This window comes from Spodoptera frugiperda, chromosome 31 (assembly GCF_023101765.2).
Source record: "Spodoptera frugiperda isolate SF20-4 chromosome 31, AGI-APGP_CSIRO_Sfru_2.0, whole genome shotgun sequence".
NCBI lineage: Eukaryota > Metazoa > Arthropoda > Insecta > Lepidoptera > Noctuidae > Spodoptera > Spodoptera frugiperda.
Genome location: NC_064242.1, coordinates 10,261,382 through 10,280,879, shown reverse-complemented (window position 1 = coordinate 10,280,879; position 19,498 = coordinate 10,261,382). Strand labels below are relative to the sequence as shown.

Genomic DNA, 19,498 nt, shown 5'->3' with positions numbered 1-19,498 from the left:
TCACCCAGAAATTGACTTTCAAACGAACGTTCGAGTTTAGTTTACATACATTTTGAAATTCCTCCTGATCTTACAAAACAAGATGTTATTTAGGCTTTGTAGCTCTGTAGCAATATTTATCACTTAGATACCTTTTAGACTTTATTCGCGACTTCATACCTACTTGTGAAATATGTCTGTAGCTATTTATTCAGAGATAAACATTAGCATATTATATGTTATTTCAGGCCACCTACTGCACAAATTCCATTAAAATAGTTTTGAAAATGTAGGTTACAAAAAAAAACGTTACGATAAAACTACTATTTTAATTAAAAATTAAAATAAGGCCCAAGATATACATACGGGGTGATAGTGTAGTTGCAACCTAATTTACAATATATAAACCTTTATGTCATCATGTTTATCTTATTTAAGCGACTGTTTACTGTATTAAAAAGCTACTAGAATATACAATTTTTAAATTAACTTAAGAATATATTTTTAATGATAACATTGTTCTAATATATAGTGCAGCACGACACCGAATTGTTAGTTAGGTGCATTATACATATTTGGCGCAACATACTTTTTTAAATGTCGAATACATAATATTGAATTTCCACTTAAGAAGATAAAATTCACGGTTCACGTCGTCCTCTTGACTGAGCCACTTTAATAAATATTTATTGTAATAACTGTATCTATAGTGAGCTGTCGTATTTGTTTCAAGAATTCCGAATTAGTACGATCTTGCCATTTGATAATAGCGTACCGGACGCAGAATTAAGTTAGCGTCGTCCGTAGACGTAGGCGTACGGCGTATACGCACATAGCGAAAATATACGTAATATAAAAAAATATTATAAATTAGTAATTTCTAAATAAAATATTAAATAATCATGACGGCGGTAAAAAGTGAGGAAAGTGATACAAGAAGTGATATTTTTACAAAAATAGAACGTTTCGGAAGATATCAAACTGTACAATATATTTTAGTTTGTTTGACTTTATTTATGATTTCTATGACACACGTGAATTATGTATTTGTGGCCGAAAATGTTAATTACAGGTAATGATTTATCTTTAATTAATTTATATTTATTTATTGTTTAATTTATTGTTTTTGTCTGTCTGTCGGTTGGTTCTGGCTAATCTCTGAATTGCCTTGCTGGAGCTGCGGACTACCTTTTACCGGAGCTCCGGGTCGAAAAGCAGGAGAAGGAACGGGGTGGTTTTTGGTCAGTAAGAGTCTGACACTTTCGCCTTGCCCAAGGAGAAGTCATTGGATGATTTAACTCAAAAAAAAAAAACAATTTTGACGGGACTTTTATTGGCAGGTAACTGATTTACTAAGGAGTAACTTAGGTTACTTTTATTTCAGATGAAAATAAAAATCCCAAATTAATAATATTCTAAGCGGACGAAGTTTTGAGCAACAGCTAATTCTGAAATAAGTTAGAAGAAGAAAACGTTTCCTTTTGCATAAAATTATGTCGTTTTACAGAAGTAGATTTTACTGTGCGGCTCGCTGGGCTGAATATATTCCTGTATCAGTTTGCAATTGGTTCATAAATTTTCTAGAATCAAACGCAATATTTTTGTCCTTGTCCCATATTCATTAAGGCTAATGTAAAGTATTTTTTTATCAAGAAGCATTTATAAATCTATAAGAATTTCCACGTTACACTGATAAATAATTTGCCAGAAATAAAGCTTTTGTCATAAGTGTTACACACTCTTTCAACTTAATTATACATGACATGAGTACTTCGTTTATTTTCCGCAATGTATTTTTTTTTTGAGTTTTGTTTTTACGATACTTCTTTCCGAATCTGGTATTTAATCTAGTGCTCAAAAAAAGTTCATCATCATCAGCTCTCACGTCACTGATCTCAAGCTTCAGTTATTGCCATCCGACCACTGTTAACCACCACAGGGGATTTCATTATTCTGCTATCGGTTATCCGAAAAGCTTTGGTAAAACGACTGGTTAATAAAGGGTTCAGACTTAAGCTTAACTTTCTGAAAAAAGTCTATGAACTTACTTATTCTAGACGTTAATATTTGTATGCTATTGGACGTTCCTAATCTAATTGTACATCGACCAACAGAATAACTTCAATATTTATATTCAAGCCCAGCCTCAAGAGCCTCACAATGAAATTCAAAATTTTCCATTAACTGCCTCTCTTGGGTCTTTTTAATTGTTGTCCAGGGTCTAATTTGCTCAGGACATTTATAATTTGTCTCATAATTGTCGAGAAGGTTAATATACTTTTAATAGCTTGTATCCATTCCTTGTGGAAGTTTTGCTTTGCTTAATTAAGAGCTATGGGCCCTTGACAACCATTACGTGTTAATTAGTTGTGGAAACGTACATAGAAATTAATAAACTTTAACAAAAACAGCGGAGCTTTGATAGGATCCAATTGACTTATGGCTGGATGTATCCCTGTATCAATTGAGCTCATTGTGGGAATAAATGGTATCAATTTTGCATTTTATTAGCAACGAAAGTACTTGAGTACATTTATCACTTACATTACATGATATAACATCATCATTACCAACACCTGTGTGCCTGTCTGCCTGCGCTGTGTTTGGTTGTGTGAGTGAACCTGTGTTACCGGAGGCCTATTACACCCTTTCCCAATTTTCCCAATCCCCGATTCCTCAACAACCCTTTATTTTCTAACCCCCAAAAGGCCGGCCACGCATTTACGATTGCTTACCATCAGATGATCCGTCTGCTCGTTTGCCGGCTTATTTCATAAAAAAACCTTTTATCCTCCCCATTTTTGGACACAGCTATATGTTTTGAGTTTCATGGAGTCGAGTCTTCACCATGCATTGCATAAAAGGCACACTTAAGTGTTTTGAAAAGTATAAAGTCTACGATTAAAAACAATGCGCAACCACTTTCTCAACTGTGGAATTTCCGCTTGACAATTTCGCGACCGTCCAGCCAACTAAACAGTCAATTAATTTCAAAGAATAATTTATTTTAATTTATCACAGATGTCGTGTCCCCGAATGCGAACATGAGAATCAGAATATGGAAATACCCACATGGTGGCCAGAGGACATAGATCCCAAGTGCTACAAGCCTATTCTAAATACTAAGAAATGGGCTTTGTCAAATGGAACCTGTACCAATTCTTCTTTCAATGGAGTAATAGAAGAGTGCCAGCATTGGATCTACGAAAACAATAATTCTATCGTTGCCGAGGTATGTATGTTGTTGTTGTTTTGAGATCTGCGTTTGTTGTGTTGCGTAAAATTAAAATCAGGTTTATGACGTACGATTTTGTGTAGATTTACCTTATTATTTCCAATAACTGGGCTTGTTTTCACCTCGCCTTGGATTTCGATAGGAAATGGAATATGACCTTAGACTTAAAATATGTCCTGCAGAAAACTTCTGGCGAATGTTTTGAATTATTGGGTCTATAATATTGAGAAAGATACTATTTAAGTTTTGCTCAGTTTAACCTGGAAAATAGTTCGGATTCGATCATTGAGTGAAAAAATTGATACCTATAGAGGTGATCTGCACTTTTTGGGAGCAGTAAGAAACCAATAGATAGTAATAATCGTAAAAACCAAACATTAAAAAAAAACACTAAACGAGGTGAATTAAACCAGTGCGTAGGTCAATCACCTGATGCAAATGTTACACTACGACAATATTATACTTCAAAATCCACAAGAAGCTCTTTGATTCCTTTATCAATATACAAGATTTATAAATGTAAAACATAGGGGCTTGTTATAAACACAATAAATATTTGTTCGTGCAGATAACTAATATGTAGGTAATTTAAATTACATTAAGTAAGTAGTATGCATTGCATATTTGCATGTATATTATAAGTATTACGTTAGTAATAATATTGTGATATTTTGACATTGAATTGTAACAACAGTAGTCTATAATTAACCTATAATGTAAGTAAGGGTATTCCCATAAAGTTAAACAAAAGTAACAAGTATCTGCAGAGAATTTTGATAATTTCATCCCACCCAGTGCAGTGTCATCGCTCTGAAATTAGAAGTGTTTTGTGCAGCAATAATTCCATAGAAAAACATTTCCTCTTTAAATATTTGGAAGAATAAATGAATTAGATCTTCTTTAAGACAAGTATGCATATAACATGAACTTCCTAATTGACAGGCATAGATACATATATAGGTACCCAAGATTTTCCTCATTTGTTTCCTATAATAAAAAAACGAAAAAACCCAAAAAATATGATGATCAAAACAAATAGGTACCTATTTAAAATGTTACGTAATTTATTTATTATGATTGGAACATCAACTTGGGCGCCAGTTTTCCTTCTTACATCATTGTTTATTATTGAATAATAATTAGAAGAAATCCTTTTTGGAACCCCACACTACGAGTTATTAATTAAATTAGCTAGCTAGTCAATTTCGGTGAACCGCCAACTATGTGTCAATCGGATTAGCACATGCAATGTTGTTTTCCGTTGATATCAGCGGAAAATGTCAAGTTTGCAGTTTTACTTATGACGTATTTATAGCCTAGAAGCTAATGAAAACAGGGAACTTTTTAAGTGACTAACTATATCCGGTACCTATTTTGCAATTTAATTGAAACAACAACAGAATGATTTGATGGAAATAATTTACTGAGAAACTTCGAATTTTTGGCTGGGTTATTTAAAAGTACCTAACTACAAAACCAGATTAGACTACACAGCTGTGGCAGTTTCATAGCAATAAGCTTTAAGTTAGACTCAAGCCGTTCCCACCCGCCATTTTGGAAGTAAAATTTTAGACGTCTATGTTCTACTGCGGACGCCTTAAGGTCGTTACAATGATGAAGATGACACGTATACACAATCTTTAGTTCTAGGTATACAATAAATTACTTTTGTTTCAGTTAAACTTGGCGTGCCAACCGTGGAAGATAAATCTAGTAGGAGGCATCCACAATGCAGGAATGATAGTGTCCATGATATTCACTGGCTGGATAGCTGACAAGTAAGGCAATACTAATGTTTGACTCAAACCTACAGGAAATTAGAAACCTTTATTAATTCGTCATTGACAGACATTTTATTTAGGTACGTTTATAAGCAAACCAGCTTACACTCAAATAGGTATTAGGTAGGTAATAAAATATAAAGATGTAGACACTAATTAAATATCCTTTTTTTGTAATTATATTTTTTACAACTTTTACAAGAAAAAACGTTGTGGTAAACAGATAAAGTGCAAGATTTGAATGCTTGTTAAACTGCCCAAACAACATTCTTCGAACAAGTCTTCCTAGAAAAATCTATTGGAATAACGAATAAATATTAATTATGTTGAAGTTTTACTTGTTAGCCTTGATCTCGACCACATCACATGGGCAATATTCAAGTTCATTACAATTTTTACAATTCATATTCCGCTGTTTTGCGTTACGGAGTAAAGGGTTATTCACCTTTGTGGTGAACCAATTTTTACCCCTTTGAAAACATTTTTTTCGCCTAAAACTGCACCGGAGAGCAAGTTACTTCTTTATCTTATTGTAGATCTCTATAATTACCAATTGAATACGCAGAAATAAATTAATACTCTTTACCTAACGTTATTTTTGAAGAATCTGCAAATGTTTGCTTTCAACTTGCCGCTACCGAATAATTTCTTTCCAACAGCTACTTACGTTATCATAAAGAATTAAAATGACTCTATTTTCTAAATATAATTTTCCTTAAACAAGAAGGATATTATGTTGAATTTGAATTTTCAAATTGTCCTCGTGCGCACTTCTTGTGAGATGAAAGGATAGATGTAGGTAGTATAAGTTTAACGGACTCGTAAAAGATTATAATATTATATTATATTTTACTATAGTTGGCTATGCATCTAGAAGAATTAAATTATTACATGGTCTTTTTTCAGAATCGGAAGAAAACCAACCTTCATAATTTGTGCTGTCGGTGCAAGTATTGGAGTATTTAAAATATTCATGACCAACTACTATTGCTACTTGGCACTGGAATTTCTAGAATCTGTTATGGGATCGGGGCTTTATACTGTGGGCGTGGTTTTATGTAAGTATTTTCTTATTACATATATAACTTGATATTTTGTTTTGTATAACCCTGTATACTTTATTTCTAATACCTACTTCTTGGTTTTTTTTAGTGATTGAAGTAGGAGGAAGTTCCAAAAGAGTACTAGCTGGAATTTTCTTTTCGTATGCTGTTTACGTTGGTGAAATTGTGTTCGCATTCTTAGCAATGAGCCTTCAATATTGGAAATGGTTGATTATAGTGGTTTATGCACCAATGGCACTCTTTGGCCTATACGTTTATTGTCTAAGAGAAAGTACAAGATGGCAAATGATACGTGGAAGATTGGTAGAAGCCAAAGAAACTTTAAAGGTTATGGTGAGAACGAACAAAATCGATTTGCCAGAAAAAGAAATAGACGATGCAAGTGACGACCAAATGCGACTGATGTTTGATGTGGTAGAACAAAAAGAGAAAGAAGATATGAAAGTAATTATAGGATCGAAGGAGATAATGACCCGTTTGTCAGTGACGTCATTCAGCTTCTTCACTTCTAGCTTCCTGTACTATGGATCCCTAGTTCATGTAGTTCTGCTACCAGGAAATAAATATACCAATTTTATTCTCGCTGCGTTTACGTCGTTCCCAGGAGAAATGCTTGCTTATTACACATTTAACAAGTATGGAAGAAGAATAACTTTGCAATGTGGTTATTTGCTTTCCGCAGTATTTCTTATAGCACAGAATTACTGCCCGTCTTGTGAGTATTATTAAACTATTTAATGCTTATCTTTTGCATAATACTATTTGCTTCATGTTTAAAGATATTTTATGATGACTGATGATGATTCTCTTTTTTCAGCACTATCTTGGTTGAAGGTGATATTGTTCTTGGTCGGTAAACTTGGAGTCGTCATTTGTTTTACTGGTATTTACACCTACAGTCTGGAGCTGTTCCCTACCAGTGTCAGAGGAACCTTGCTCGGCTGGGGGAACACTGCTGCCAGGATTGGCAGTATGTTAGCACCATTAACACCTTTATTGGTAAGGACATAAGAAACTTTCTCCATAATTCTTTTATAAAATCGTAATTAGAAATTGGAACATTTCAGGCTTTTCTTGTCATTAGGGATAAATAAATTGAAAGGATAATATCAAATTAATAGGCATCATCGATAAATAAAGTTGTTAAATCAACTGAGACGCACTTTACATCGAATTTGAATATTTAAATGAGGTCTATTTAAAGAGGTATTTGACTGGTCGCATCAGCTTATTACTCATTGGCCTACTCAAGGCTAGGCTAGCATATCTTAGCTATCAGTACATTTTCTATAGGTAGGTACTATAAAGATATATTGTAATCCAACTAGATGAAACTTATAAAAGTTGAATACGAATGGTATGTAAATGCGTGGAAATTAATATCATGCTTAACATCTATGCAAATTATCTATCTAGTTTTTAATTTCCATACTATCTATGCCTAAGAATAAAATTATAACGTTCTAAAATATTTTTTTATGATTTCACATCGTTACGATGACGCATATCCTAAACTTAAATTGAATAGCTAACACGGCTTGTTTAAATAACAGCTTAATGCTAAATAGGTACCAGTACTGAATTGAAAAAGGTACCACTTATTTGGTCTTTTGACTAAGAACACTGGTACGTTTTTAGATTATTCATGTAGGTCCAAAATGTAGCTCTCGTTTATTCTAGGACTCGGTGCCGTATTTTGAAATTCCCAACTTTGAAGCTACTGACATGATCTTTGAGGTACTTTAGAAGAACAATGTATCTTTTTATCTCTAACAACACAATCCATTTCTCTTTCATAATTTATTTAAATTCCTGTCTTTTTTAATCCACTTTTTTAAATTACAGATAACTGAAATACCAGCGCTTCCATCGTTTTTGTTTTCATCATGCGCTGTGATGGCTGCGCTCCTGTTAACCTTCACGCCAGAAACCAAAAACTTGCCTATGTTTGACACAATCGCCCAAGTCGATTCCTACAAAACTTCACAATTCAAAGAAGACAACGTGGAAACAGCGACGGGGCCAAACACTATATGTACGAAATTATAGACATAATTTATGTATGTTATTTAAATTGTGACAAAATGACAACGGTATTATAGTGCCTAAGTATGTATGTTTAGTGTGATAATGATAATGTAGAATATAGATGATGATTGTAAATGATTTGTACCTTTAGTACGAGTTTGCTTTATGTTGAACGAGAACGTGTTCGGCGCTCTGATTGGTTGATTCAATTGCGCCGGCCAATCAGAGCCCCGAATGTGTTCTCGTTGCGTTTTCGTTCAACGTAAACCAAAATTGTACTAAGGGTAGTGATATAGTTCATGTACCTAGATTAATTTACTCAATAAAATATTAATATGGTAAGAATTTAAATACTGAAACATACATTACTATAGAGACTATTCGTTCCTATAGATATATATGAAAAGTACATTTTGTGGTTACATTCCTTACTTACTCAATGTTAAGGTATTCCGCGTAGGTTATACAATGTCAAAGAATTAAATAATTTATAATGTTATTTTAGTTTTACTACCTTATACCTGCTAAGAATTAAATATCAATTCAGGAGAGGGGCTGAAAGCTGACTATGACTGCATACTGCGTGATTAGTAATCACGCAGTATGCAGTCATTAGTAATCACTGATTACAATCCATTACAATGTTAAAAGTGCAAAAGTTGAGTTTATTTTAATTTTGAAAAACTTTTTAATTTCGCTGGTTGCAAATGATTTTTTAACTTAAACAAGTTTTCGATACCCCGTCAGAACGTGGCTCATGCATTTATTTTATGAGATCAGTAAGATAACGTATTCTAACTGTTGTTAACAGGATCTTTCGCCGTCTCAGTAATGCCATCTAGTGAGCACAAAAAACATTAAGAGAAATGAAAGTGTATCCAAACGTATAAATTATTTTTTAGACTTGCAACTCCAAGCATAAACAGGAAATCGTTTTGACAGTACGTACATACATAACCTTTCAATCTTCCGCTAATGCATATTGGTATCGCAATTTTGCCAATTTCTATTGTTTATTTTCCTGAATAACAGAATAGTTCCTCTTATTTAACTTTTCCAAAGGTAGCATAAGTTGTTAAAATGGAAGGATTTGAGATAAGATTGACAAGCAGCAAGAAGGTAAGTGATATTCGTCGTATTTATTGTATTGTAATCGAAGTGTTTTTTTTTTATTGAATTGTAATTTTTACAGGGTAAAGGACTCTTTGCAACGCAGAAATTTGATCAGGGTGATGTTATTTTAGAAGAGGATCCTTTAGTTTCTTGCCAGTTTGCTTGGAATGCGGCTTACAGATATTTAGCATGTGACTATTGTATGAGGTATGTTTTATCCGATATTTTTATGTATTTCGTTTTATTTTGTATTTTAGTATCTAAACTAAATTTAGCAGTGTTATTTGACACATATTATATAGTAAAAAATAAAGTGCGTGCATAATTACTAATTTTACAACTGAGAAAAATATTGTGAAATGTCGCGTGATTTTGATGAAAAATTAATATTACTGTTCTTTACAAATGAACGAACATTGTGTGTTAAAGAAGTGCCTTAGAATTACCAAAATATGTTTTTAATAATGTGGTATCAGTAGGGATAAATTACCATTTACATTTAATTTCTAGTCATACCAAATGTTTTGCTACAAGGTATCACAAAGATGCAATTACATATAATAAAATAAATTCACAACACAAACTAAACCAAATTATTTAGTCTGTAACTAGTTTATTTCATGACTTTATAATAATTATCAAAATACAATGTCTTATATGTTAATAAAATTATTATGTATAGGCTTACTCACATAACTTTTCAGCCATGCTAGACTCTTATATGTATGCTATTTTCCTTAGTTTGATATAATCAAAGCCATTTTATTAATTTTAAACAGACAAAAACCTAACTCTTGCATGTTAAACAATTAAAATAAAACATGTGTATCAAACAGTCCCTTGTAGCCACTTGTCCACTTTTGTATTTAAGGGCCTAATGAAAGTTCCTTTTATAATGTTAGGAGCTCTGATTGGCCAGCTACAATTAACTAACTGCATTAACTACTGATAGCTAAATACGCTAACATTAAATAAATACCCTAAATAACTGAACTACTGAAATGAACTGAACTGAACTTTGACTGCATGGTTGGTGCGGTGGCTGGGCAATTGGCTGCCGCGCAACGGGTAGCGGGTTCGATTCCCGCACGGAGCAACTCTTTGTGTGATCCACAAATTGTTGTTTCGGGTCTGGGTGTCATGTGCATGTGAACTTGTATGTTTGTAAATGCACCCACGACACAGGAGAAAATCCTAATGTGGGGCAACGTTTTTAAAAAAAATCTGTATCAAATCTAATCAATGTTTACTGATTTCAGGCCACTGGAAACTCCAGAACAGAATGTAAGGAGACTATCGTGCAAACCAGACATAGTACTCCCACACTCTGATAGATTTGAGCTGAACCTTGAGAGTATAACAAGCTGTGACCAATGTGGCGCCCTCTATTGTTCCGAGGGATGCAGACAGAAGGCGTATGTGACATATCATAGAATATTGTGTCACAATCCGAGTGATGCCCAACATCCTATTGTTGTTCTCATGGAGACATGGAAGTAAGTGTGAGATTTATTAATTGTTTTACACATCTCAAAGTCAAATCATTTATTCCAATTAAACCATAAATTTAATTTTTGAGACATCAACAAATAAAGAAATAAATAATAGTCTGTCAGTCTGTCTGTCAATAAAGCTAGGTGCTTGTTCCAAAGTGTAGCTTTGAATGCAGAAGAAGGAGCAAGGAACTACATTCGTTATTAAATAAAAATACATAGTTTAAATAAATATTTACTTTCTGTAATAAAGTATATAATAAATAAAATATAGACTTTCTTGACTAATTAAATTAAAATATGAATAAAAATCTTCTTATTTTCAGACAAATGCATTACCCACCGGAAACAACAAGTATAATGTTGTTAGTAAGAATACTGGCTTACATACAGCAGAGTCCAGACCCGTCGGCTGCTAGAGCTAAAGTGAAGCAGTTCTGCCACCGCACTGAGAATGAGGACGCTGAGTTAGTACACAAGTTGCTCGGCGAACAGTTCACACATCAAATGAATACACTGAGAGAGATGACCGGACATGTTGTTAGCGGAGATGAAGTACAAGAGGTAAGGCTTTGTTTACTTTGATTATTTGAAGAGAGAGAGCAATACAGTATTTCTTTCTTTACATCTTTTAAGATATAGTACTTGAAATTATTGATACATGAGAGTATGAGATCTTTACCATCATCAACAGCCTTGCATGGAGAAGATTTGAGCATTAATCACCACACTTGCTCAATGCGGGCGATTTCAAATTTGTACTTAGAAATTATAAGCCCATGTTTCCTTCACCATTTGTCAGTGGTGTCTAAATAATCTTAGAAAGTACATAGAACTCGGAAATACAATACGGTACACTGGTGTAAGTACCAATGTGACTAGTCCGAGGTATATGTTAATAGGTTTTGAACTCGCATCCTCGCCTATGATAAGCTGACGAATTAACCTCCGGGCCACTACGACATGCGACCATTTAACATACAAAAATGGATGATCAATTTTTATACTTAATCTTTAACTAAATAAATAATGAGTTGTACTAATGAGGAAATATTAGACAAATAAAGAAGTTATTACTCCGTTAAATAGGAAGACATGGAATTTGGGTTCCTTGAGTCGTTGAGTCATTGGACAATCAATTAGAAGATTTGAATATTAATGTTTGTACTATAATATTGGTTTTGGGCTAACATGATTATAACAAAGGGGGCTGCGGAAGAATTTCGTTTCTCGCACCTTCGTACCCACGTGTAGGACGGGACACTGGGGTGGGTTTTAGTCAGTAAACATTTTATGGTCAAATACTAAAACATCACTCAATTTTAAGACGCTCTCAAGAATAGTTCTCTCTCTACAAATTCCTTATAAAAGACAGAGACAGAAAGATATTTAAGTACAACTTACAATTGATTAGAGTTTCAGTATTTGGGCATTACTGTCCCTTTCGTCCTCTCAAGACGACGGCGCTGCATGAGGATTTCCCACCTTGAGGTTAAAAAATACACATGCATAATAATACATAGACAAAGGGGTTTGAGTAACTTTGTATGGACTTGTGGCGTCATTTTTTTTTTCAGCGGCCACCAATAATTTTCATGTTACTTTGTTCTGCTGTGTTCATTACACATATATGTTCAATTATTTTTATCCTAAGTTATATCAAAGCTGAGATATTTGAGTTTGAAGAATTTAAAAATGTAGTCTCTATAAATACTTCAATTACCGTCCTGTGTGAAAAAAAATCTTAGTTATTGTATATTATTAGAAGATTGATATTAGTTATTGGCTTTACTGTTTCTCGACCTCTCGTCTATCAATGTGACGTTAGTATTGGGCCCTAGGAAATAATAAAAACACAATATTATACCTTATTGCATTTATTACATGATTTTTAAAAACACATTTACATATTAACTTTCTTAGTCCATTTCGTTCTCAATGTCATGTCGAATAATGGTATCTAAAAATTGTGCCGGCGGAGTCAGATTATTTTGATATCTGCCCCATCCCATGTACCATATAATGGACATTATATGCGAACAGCAGCCTAAGGTCCGTTTTCCGATTATACATGAGCAATAGTGGCCCAATATTGCATCTAGCCCTTGTACATCTTGCCCTTCCAGTGTTTCTACCAGAAAGTCGAACCATGAAATGTGCGACCAAAAAAAAAAAAAGATTATGTAATATTTTAAATAGATTCATAGGTAGTCATACAGACCTTTGCCAAACAGGGGATGTACTATGCTAACTAGACACATAACGCTCTGTAATGTCTAGGTACGCATTTTTCGGGGGGGTTTGAACCCCCCCCCCTGGCTACGCCTATGGTCGTTATAATTATCCACAAGTCCACGAGAGATTAGAAGCGCGCCACACCATCGGCCCATAGATAAAGAGTGCAATAACATTTAATAACTTCTTCGATTTCAATGACCAATATAAAACCAAATATCTCAGTTCCGATATGGTTTAGAGAAATATGACCATAATAGCTTTTGATCGCTGTATTCTGTTCTTTCATAATATTTAAGTTTCATTACTGGCCGCTCAACTTCAAAACGACGCCAACTTTACCCAAACCCCTTTGTGTAAATACTACTCAAAATAAATGTTAAATAAACAGAATAGTGCAATTAAATAAATGGCACAAGTTTTTTATTGACTTAAAATGTTTGCTCATTTATACATGTTTTGATGATGTGTTTTGCAACCTCCTACTATTCATATAACTGTAAAACTCTGTATAAACTGGTATACTGTTGTTTTTGAACTCTTATTGACTAGTCTTTGACTCATAAACGACTTTGTTTGTTATGACTATATTTCTCAGTTTGTCTTCATCAATAGATTTTAAACTTTATTTCTTTTGAATAGAGTTCTAAATCTATTAAAGTTAGTTGATTGAAGTTAAATGTGTTATAGCATCTTTATAGTAATAATACTTAGATTTGAATATTGTAGGGCCATAAATGATAATTAATGATATTTATTTTGCAAATAGGTTACAATGTAACTCTTTTACACTTCAATCTCTTAAATAACTAGATGAGGCCGGCATTTCCTATTGGACTACTCTGAGAAGAAATGCCGAAACAAACTCAGAGGTCATAGTCTCTTTTAAAGTCGAAGTAATTATAAAATACTTGCGAACTTTGTTTCGCCTTGGAATTGTTTCTGCACATCTTTGTTACTATTTCTTACATAACAATAAAAATACAACAAAAAGAAGTAGCGAAATTCGTTCAGCGGTTTACAAGATTTGCACATTCTACGATTCATTTTTATATTATAGTTATGTTTCTCTCTTTTTACAGTTTCTAACACCAGAAGGATTTTGCACACTAATGGCTTTAGTTGGCACAAATGGCCAAGGCATTGGTACCAGTCCCCTGGCTATGTGGGTCAACTCTGTGCTGGAAATAACCATGTCTGATGATGAGAGGCAACAGCTGGATCTGTTTATTGATAAACTTTATCAGTATGTGGAAGAAGGTATGTAAAACATATTAAAAATCTTGATAACTTAATGTAATATCATATTGTGAGAGCTTTACTAGAAGTCTGCAAGTCTCTTGACAAGCAAAGTGAAGTCTCTTAACTTGAATTATTGTATTTAGTCTCGTTGTAAGAGTGTAAAACTGCCTATAAAAAACGTCTAATTTTAGAAACCACTAAAAGCTACTATGTATTAACGGTTTACTGTCGTAAGTTAATGGAGAAAATCCACTAGTTTTGAGTCACAGATGAAGACTTCCTCTTCATCATGAGCAGCGTGCGCAGGCGCGGCGCCGTCGCTGCTATATAGCTTTTTGTCAATTTTAACATAAATCTCGCCTCTTATTCCACGGAAATTGTTATAGACTGGCCAATCTAAACTCAATGCTACTTATTACTGATTGGCATACAATATTTAATTTTCTACCATAAAATTACAGAATCCGGCTCATTCCTCAACACAGAAGGTTCCGGACTCTTCCAGTTACAAAGCTCATGCAACCACAGTTGTGCGCCTAATGCTGAGTCTACCTTTCCATATGGCAACCATCGAGTGCAGCTCAAGGCATTAAAACCTATAATGCCAGGTGAAGAGATCTGTATCAGTTACTTGGATGAGTGTACCCTGCAAAGGTCCCGCCATTCACGGCAAAAGGTGAGAGAAAGAATAGTTTTACCTTATAAATTATATTATTCATCTTAATTCACAAATCAACTCTTGACTTTACCCCCACTTTATCACTTTAGAGTATTATTGTATTAATATGGGCCTACCAATCTTCCCAAATCCCCGACAACCAAAATGAGTTCCTAACCCCAAAAACGCACTTGTAACGCCTCTGGTGTCCATGGGCGGCGGCAATTGCTCAGTAAATCAATAAAGTGATCGACCTGCTCGGTTTATACAATAAAATAACTCTTCACTTATCTCATCACCAGGAACTGGCCCAAAACTACCTATTCGTGTGCTGGTGTGAGCGCTGCAGCTCCCAAGCGTCGGAGCCAGACTGCACCAGCGAGGAGGAGATGAGCGATGAAGACATCGATGCAGATGACTGATGTTCCAACCTACTGGCCTTTTGCTTGCTCGGCTTATGATGCAATAAGTGCAAGAGGTCCAGGTATTACCAAAACGGTAATAAACATAATAAGAATAACGAATCAAGAATATGGTTCGGGGCAATGCTTGTATTCAGTCTTATATTCGTTGCTTTGTTCACTAAGAATGTCGTTTTCTTGTATATTGAGTTGATTCTGTAGTGTATTGGTCTAACTAACGTACTCGGAGACATTTAATGATTACTTAAACCCTTCATTAGTAACGAAATGTAATACAATAGTATCGAAAACAATTGCTAATTGAGTTAAGTAATCATTAAATGACTGAGTACGGCGATAAGATGTATAGTAATGGACAGATATGATGGTAAATTAACTATTTGATAGTTATGTTGTTTGGGTTTATTACACATTACACAGGTAGGATTAACCTTAAAGTATTCTCATGACAGATGATTTATGAAAATATTCGTGTTGGCATTAAAATATTTCTATTCAACTCGTTAGTAGATAAATAGATGTTACTAGTAGTAATAATAATAATTACTGTTATTAATAAAATATACTATTAAATGAATTGATACTTCCAATAATGTGTGATTCATGTACATAGCTTTTGTTCTAGCACAATTTAGTACATGCTCTACTTGATAGCGAAGATACTTTTCCAGCTGTTCCATATTGTACTTTATTTCAAAGGTGTTAAGAGCGATATGTGTAGCGTAAATGCATTTCAAATTTTAAGAGCAATATATTTTTAATATGACATTCCCTAACGGCACTAATCAGAGTATACTTATATATAGTATAAAGTACATATATAGTTATATGTATATGTCACTATACGTAATTATAACTAGCACTTGGCGGTAATGCTATATAACGAAACAAAGGAAAGGAATGTGTAATGTTTGGCGAAATACAACTTTGTGTAGCTGGTATAAGATTTAAATTGGTGTAGCTTATTGACATTTATTCGTATGACTAAAGTATTGAAACTATCTATGTTTTAGCTTAAGAAGAAATAGTAACTGCCGTTCTCAGAGATGTTTGATGATTACTTAAACTGTTCCTTAGTAACGAATTTGTTGAGAGAACAATTGCTAAGGACTGTGTTACATAAGTAACTGTTAAATAACTCCGAGTACGGCAAAAAGAGTTTAAGTATTCTTCAACGAAAATATTATATAGGTATTGAATGATAAAGGGCCCAAAAAGCGGCAATGGAGCAAGTAATCGAATTTTGTAACGTAAAGCCTCGGAGAGTCGGCCTAACGATATATAATTATAATAAAGAATATTACTATTATTAATAGATATCTAATAATATTGTTCTCGTGTCAAATTATTGCAACGATGCACAATTTTTGTAGGCTATTACTGTTGGTAGCGAATGTAGTATGAAAACACCTGGGAAGGAATAGAACGATAGTGTTACTAGTTAAGAAATCTAGATGTTTTAATTGAAATATTTATAGCATGCATTGGGTTACTATAGTTGGACGATAATGAGCTCTAAGTGTAATTGTTTTAAAGCATATTTTGCAACAGGACCAAACTTTATAACATCATCAATAACAGCTTATGACCTCCTCGTATAAGTGGTTGGATATCGCAATTTTAAAGGATCAGGGATACCAGAGCTGTTACCCTATTTCTGTCAAATGTGCAGAATGTGTGTGATTGAGATAAAAACTTAACAATATTCAGTACCCCTACTACAAGTTTGTTTTATGTTTAACGAAATCGAAACACGACCGTGTTAGGCGCTCTGATGGGTTTATTCATTCGCACTGGCCAATCAGAGCGCCGAACGTGCACTCGTTTCGTTTTCGTTCAACGTAAAGTTAACTAACATTACTAAAGGTACAGGCTTGTACGCTCTTGGCTACACCCAAAAAGTTTGGTTTCTCGTACATTAATGAGTAGCATGTTAAAGTTTTTAACTTAATATTTAACACCAAATTATTAATATTACTATAGCATAATTATTGCTAAACGAAATTGTTATAAGTAAATTATATGTGGCACTTAAGCGGCCAATAAACGTTACTTCTACTATGTAGGCCTAACGATAAATACATATTGATATCTCTGTCTTACACGTTTATCAGCAAAACGTGTGAGTGAGATAGGTATATTGATCAAAGAAACATTTTGGCTCTTGACTACACGACATGTGTCGCGCAATGTTACTCATGATTATGAGTCCCGAGCGTGGCTTGAAACTGCTCGATTTACCTTGTCAACCAGTTACGTGAGTTACGTTCAAATACCCAACGCCACTTAATTTTAAGACGCTCTCAAGAATAGTTCTGTCTCTACAAATTCTTTATAAAAGACAGAGATAGTATGATATTATAAACAACTTGAAATAAAATTAAAAATTAATATATCCTACAAGAGTTATAATACAAGAAGTAACGTTTGTTGATCGCATTATTATTATTATATTATTGCATTTCTGGCAATCTTATTATTGTTATAGTAAATCTATATAAGTATATAGGTGTTATAATATCAGGGTACTAAATTGTGCCAAATAGTAATAGAGTAGAATGTTCCGAAATAGATTTTAGAATAATAATAATAATTGGCATTTGAATTTGGAATAGTCTGTTCATTTTGTGACGATAATTATTGTATGAAGTTTTTTTGTTTAAAACCTTGTTTCGTTAAGAATGTTGATTGATGTTTAAAAAGTTAGGGTTTGTGTTTTTATATAATATGTATGTTTTTTATGACATGTTTGTTAAGTGCTGGACACCTAACGAATACGTGAGTTTAATTTAAAATAACATAATGTATAATTCTTAAGCACATTTCCACGACGAAGTAGTTGTATACGTTAACATTACATAATATATGTGTGCTTTTGGGGTCTCAATCTGTACTCTTTGTACGAATTTGCTTTATGTTAAACTAAAACGAAACGCGTGTTCAGCGTTCTGATTGGCTGGCGCGAATGAACCAACCAATCAGAGCGCCGAACGCACTCTCGTTTCGATCTCGTTGAAGTAAAGCAAAGTCATACTAAGGGTACTGTATCTATTCTGAAATTCACTCTACTTATGAAAATGACAAATGGGCATAAATAATAAAAGTGAATAAAAATGTTTTTAACAAATAGGAAATATGCTTACGTTTATGTGTAGCTAATCATCGGAAAATGAACAGCTTTAACTTATTAATGATGAAATAGTATGTTCACACATTATATTGTTTAATTTACGTTATGGAACACACAATATAGTTTGTTATAGGTGAACAGTACCTTTACCATGAGTTTGAAGCAATAGTATTTGTCGATAGTCGCTAGCGATGACGTAAATTTTTGTTTGGCAAATGTTAGTTTCACAGGTGACCTATAGAGGCGTTGTAAATTTGCCATACAAAAAATTTACGTCGTCGTTCGCTAACGACGACGTATTTTTTGTATAGGTCGCCACCTATCAACAAATACTATTGCTTCAAACTCATGGTAGAGATACAGCAAACCAAGCTATCCGAAACTATCAAATTTAAACTTTCTGGCTTTGTAACAAAGTTCAAATTCGATAGAGAATTTGATAGTTTATGATAACTTGTAATCTGATGGTGAATAGAACATTTTATTGCAGAGTTAATTTTATATGCAAAGAAATGAAATATAAGAAAAGTAAGAGTATATTATATTCTATATTGTCAGCACAGAATTTGTTTCCAAGAATCACAGAGTGTAATGAATGTTGCTTTTATACAGAGAGTGTTACTCAGCTTATATTTTTGAAATAAACCCTTTGACCATACACATTGAATTGCTTTTTACTTAAGTAGTTAAGTGTCTGCTTCGTTGGTCGAATGTGCTATTTGCCAGACAAGAAGTTTGGAGTTTGATTTGGTGTTTCGAAAAAATTCTCAGTAGTAACACGGAGTCTGGAATTGTGCCCAGTATATGGCAATAGGCTCACCCTCTATTACATGGGACTAACAACACAAATGGTGAAAAGTTGATGTACATTGTACAGTGGCATTAAGTGCCGTGATGTGCAAGTGCTATTTCTGCCTATCCTTTCGGGGATAAAAGGCGTGACGTTACGTTAGTTAGGAAGAATTCGAAAAACCATTACATGCATCTTTGTGGAATTGATCAAGTTGTGCAACAGTCTACCGCTTAACTTCTACCTTAACCTTGCATTCATATTATTATTCATTAACTTTACATATAAAAAAATAAATAATAAGAACAGTTACTGTTAAAGAAAATAG

General features: G+C 33.7%; 2 protein-coding genes across 2 annotated transcripts; both read left to right on the top strand.

Moving 5' to 3' along the window:
- The first annotated feature begins 544 nt into the window (after nucleotides 1–544).
- On the top strand, nucleotides 545–8,586 carry LOC118276407 (organic cation transporter protein). The gene is made up of 7 exons (XM_035594706.2): nucleotides 545–1,051; nucleotides 3,001–3,211; nucleotides 4,892–4,992; nucleotides 5,902–6,053; nucleotides 6,148–6,774; nucleotides 6,877–7,058; nucleotides 7,905–8,586. Exons 1-7 carry the CDS (start codon nucleotides 882–884, stop codon nucleotides 8,106–8,108), a joined length of 1,647 nt encoding a protein of 548 aa, XP_035450599.2. The 5' UTR covers nucleotides 545–881; the 3' UTR covers nucleotides 8,109–8,586.
- Nucleotides 8,587–9,010: 424 nt separating this feature from the next.
- LOC118276354 (histone-lysine N-trimethyltransferase SMYD5) lies at nucleotides 9,011–18,580 on the top strand. Its single transcript, XM_035594629.2, has 7 exons — nucleotides 9,011–9,206; nucleotides 9,280–9,407; nucleotides 10,460–10,696; nucleotides 11,020–11,257; nucleotides 14,011–14,188; nucleotides 14,632–14,846; nucleotides 15,131–18,580. Exons 1-7 carry the CDS (start codon nucleotides 9,168–9,170, stop codon nucleotides 15,248–15,250), a joined length of 1,155 nt encoding a protein of 384 aa, XP_035450522.1. The 5' UTR covers nucleotides 9,011–9,167; the 3' UTR covers nucleotides 15,251–18,580.
- The last annotated feature ends 918 nt before the right edge of the window (nucleotides 18,581–19,498 follow it).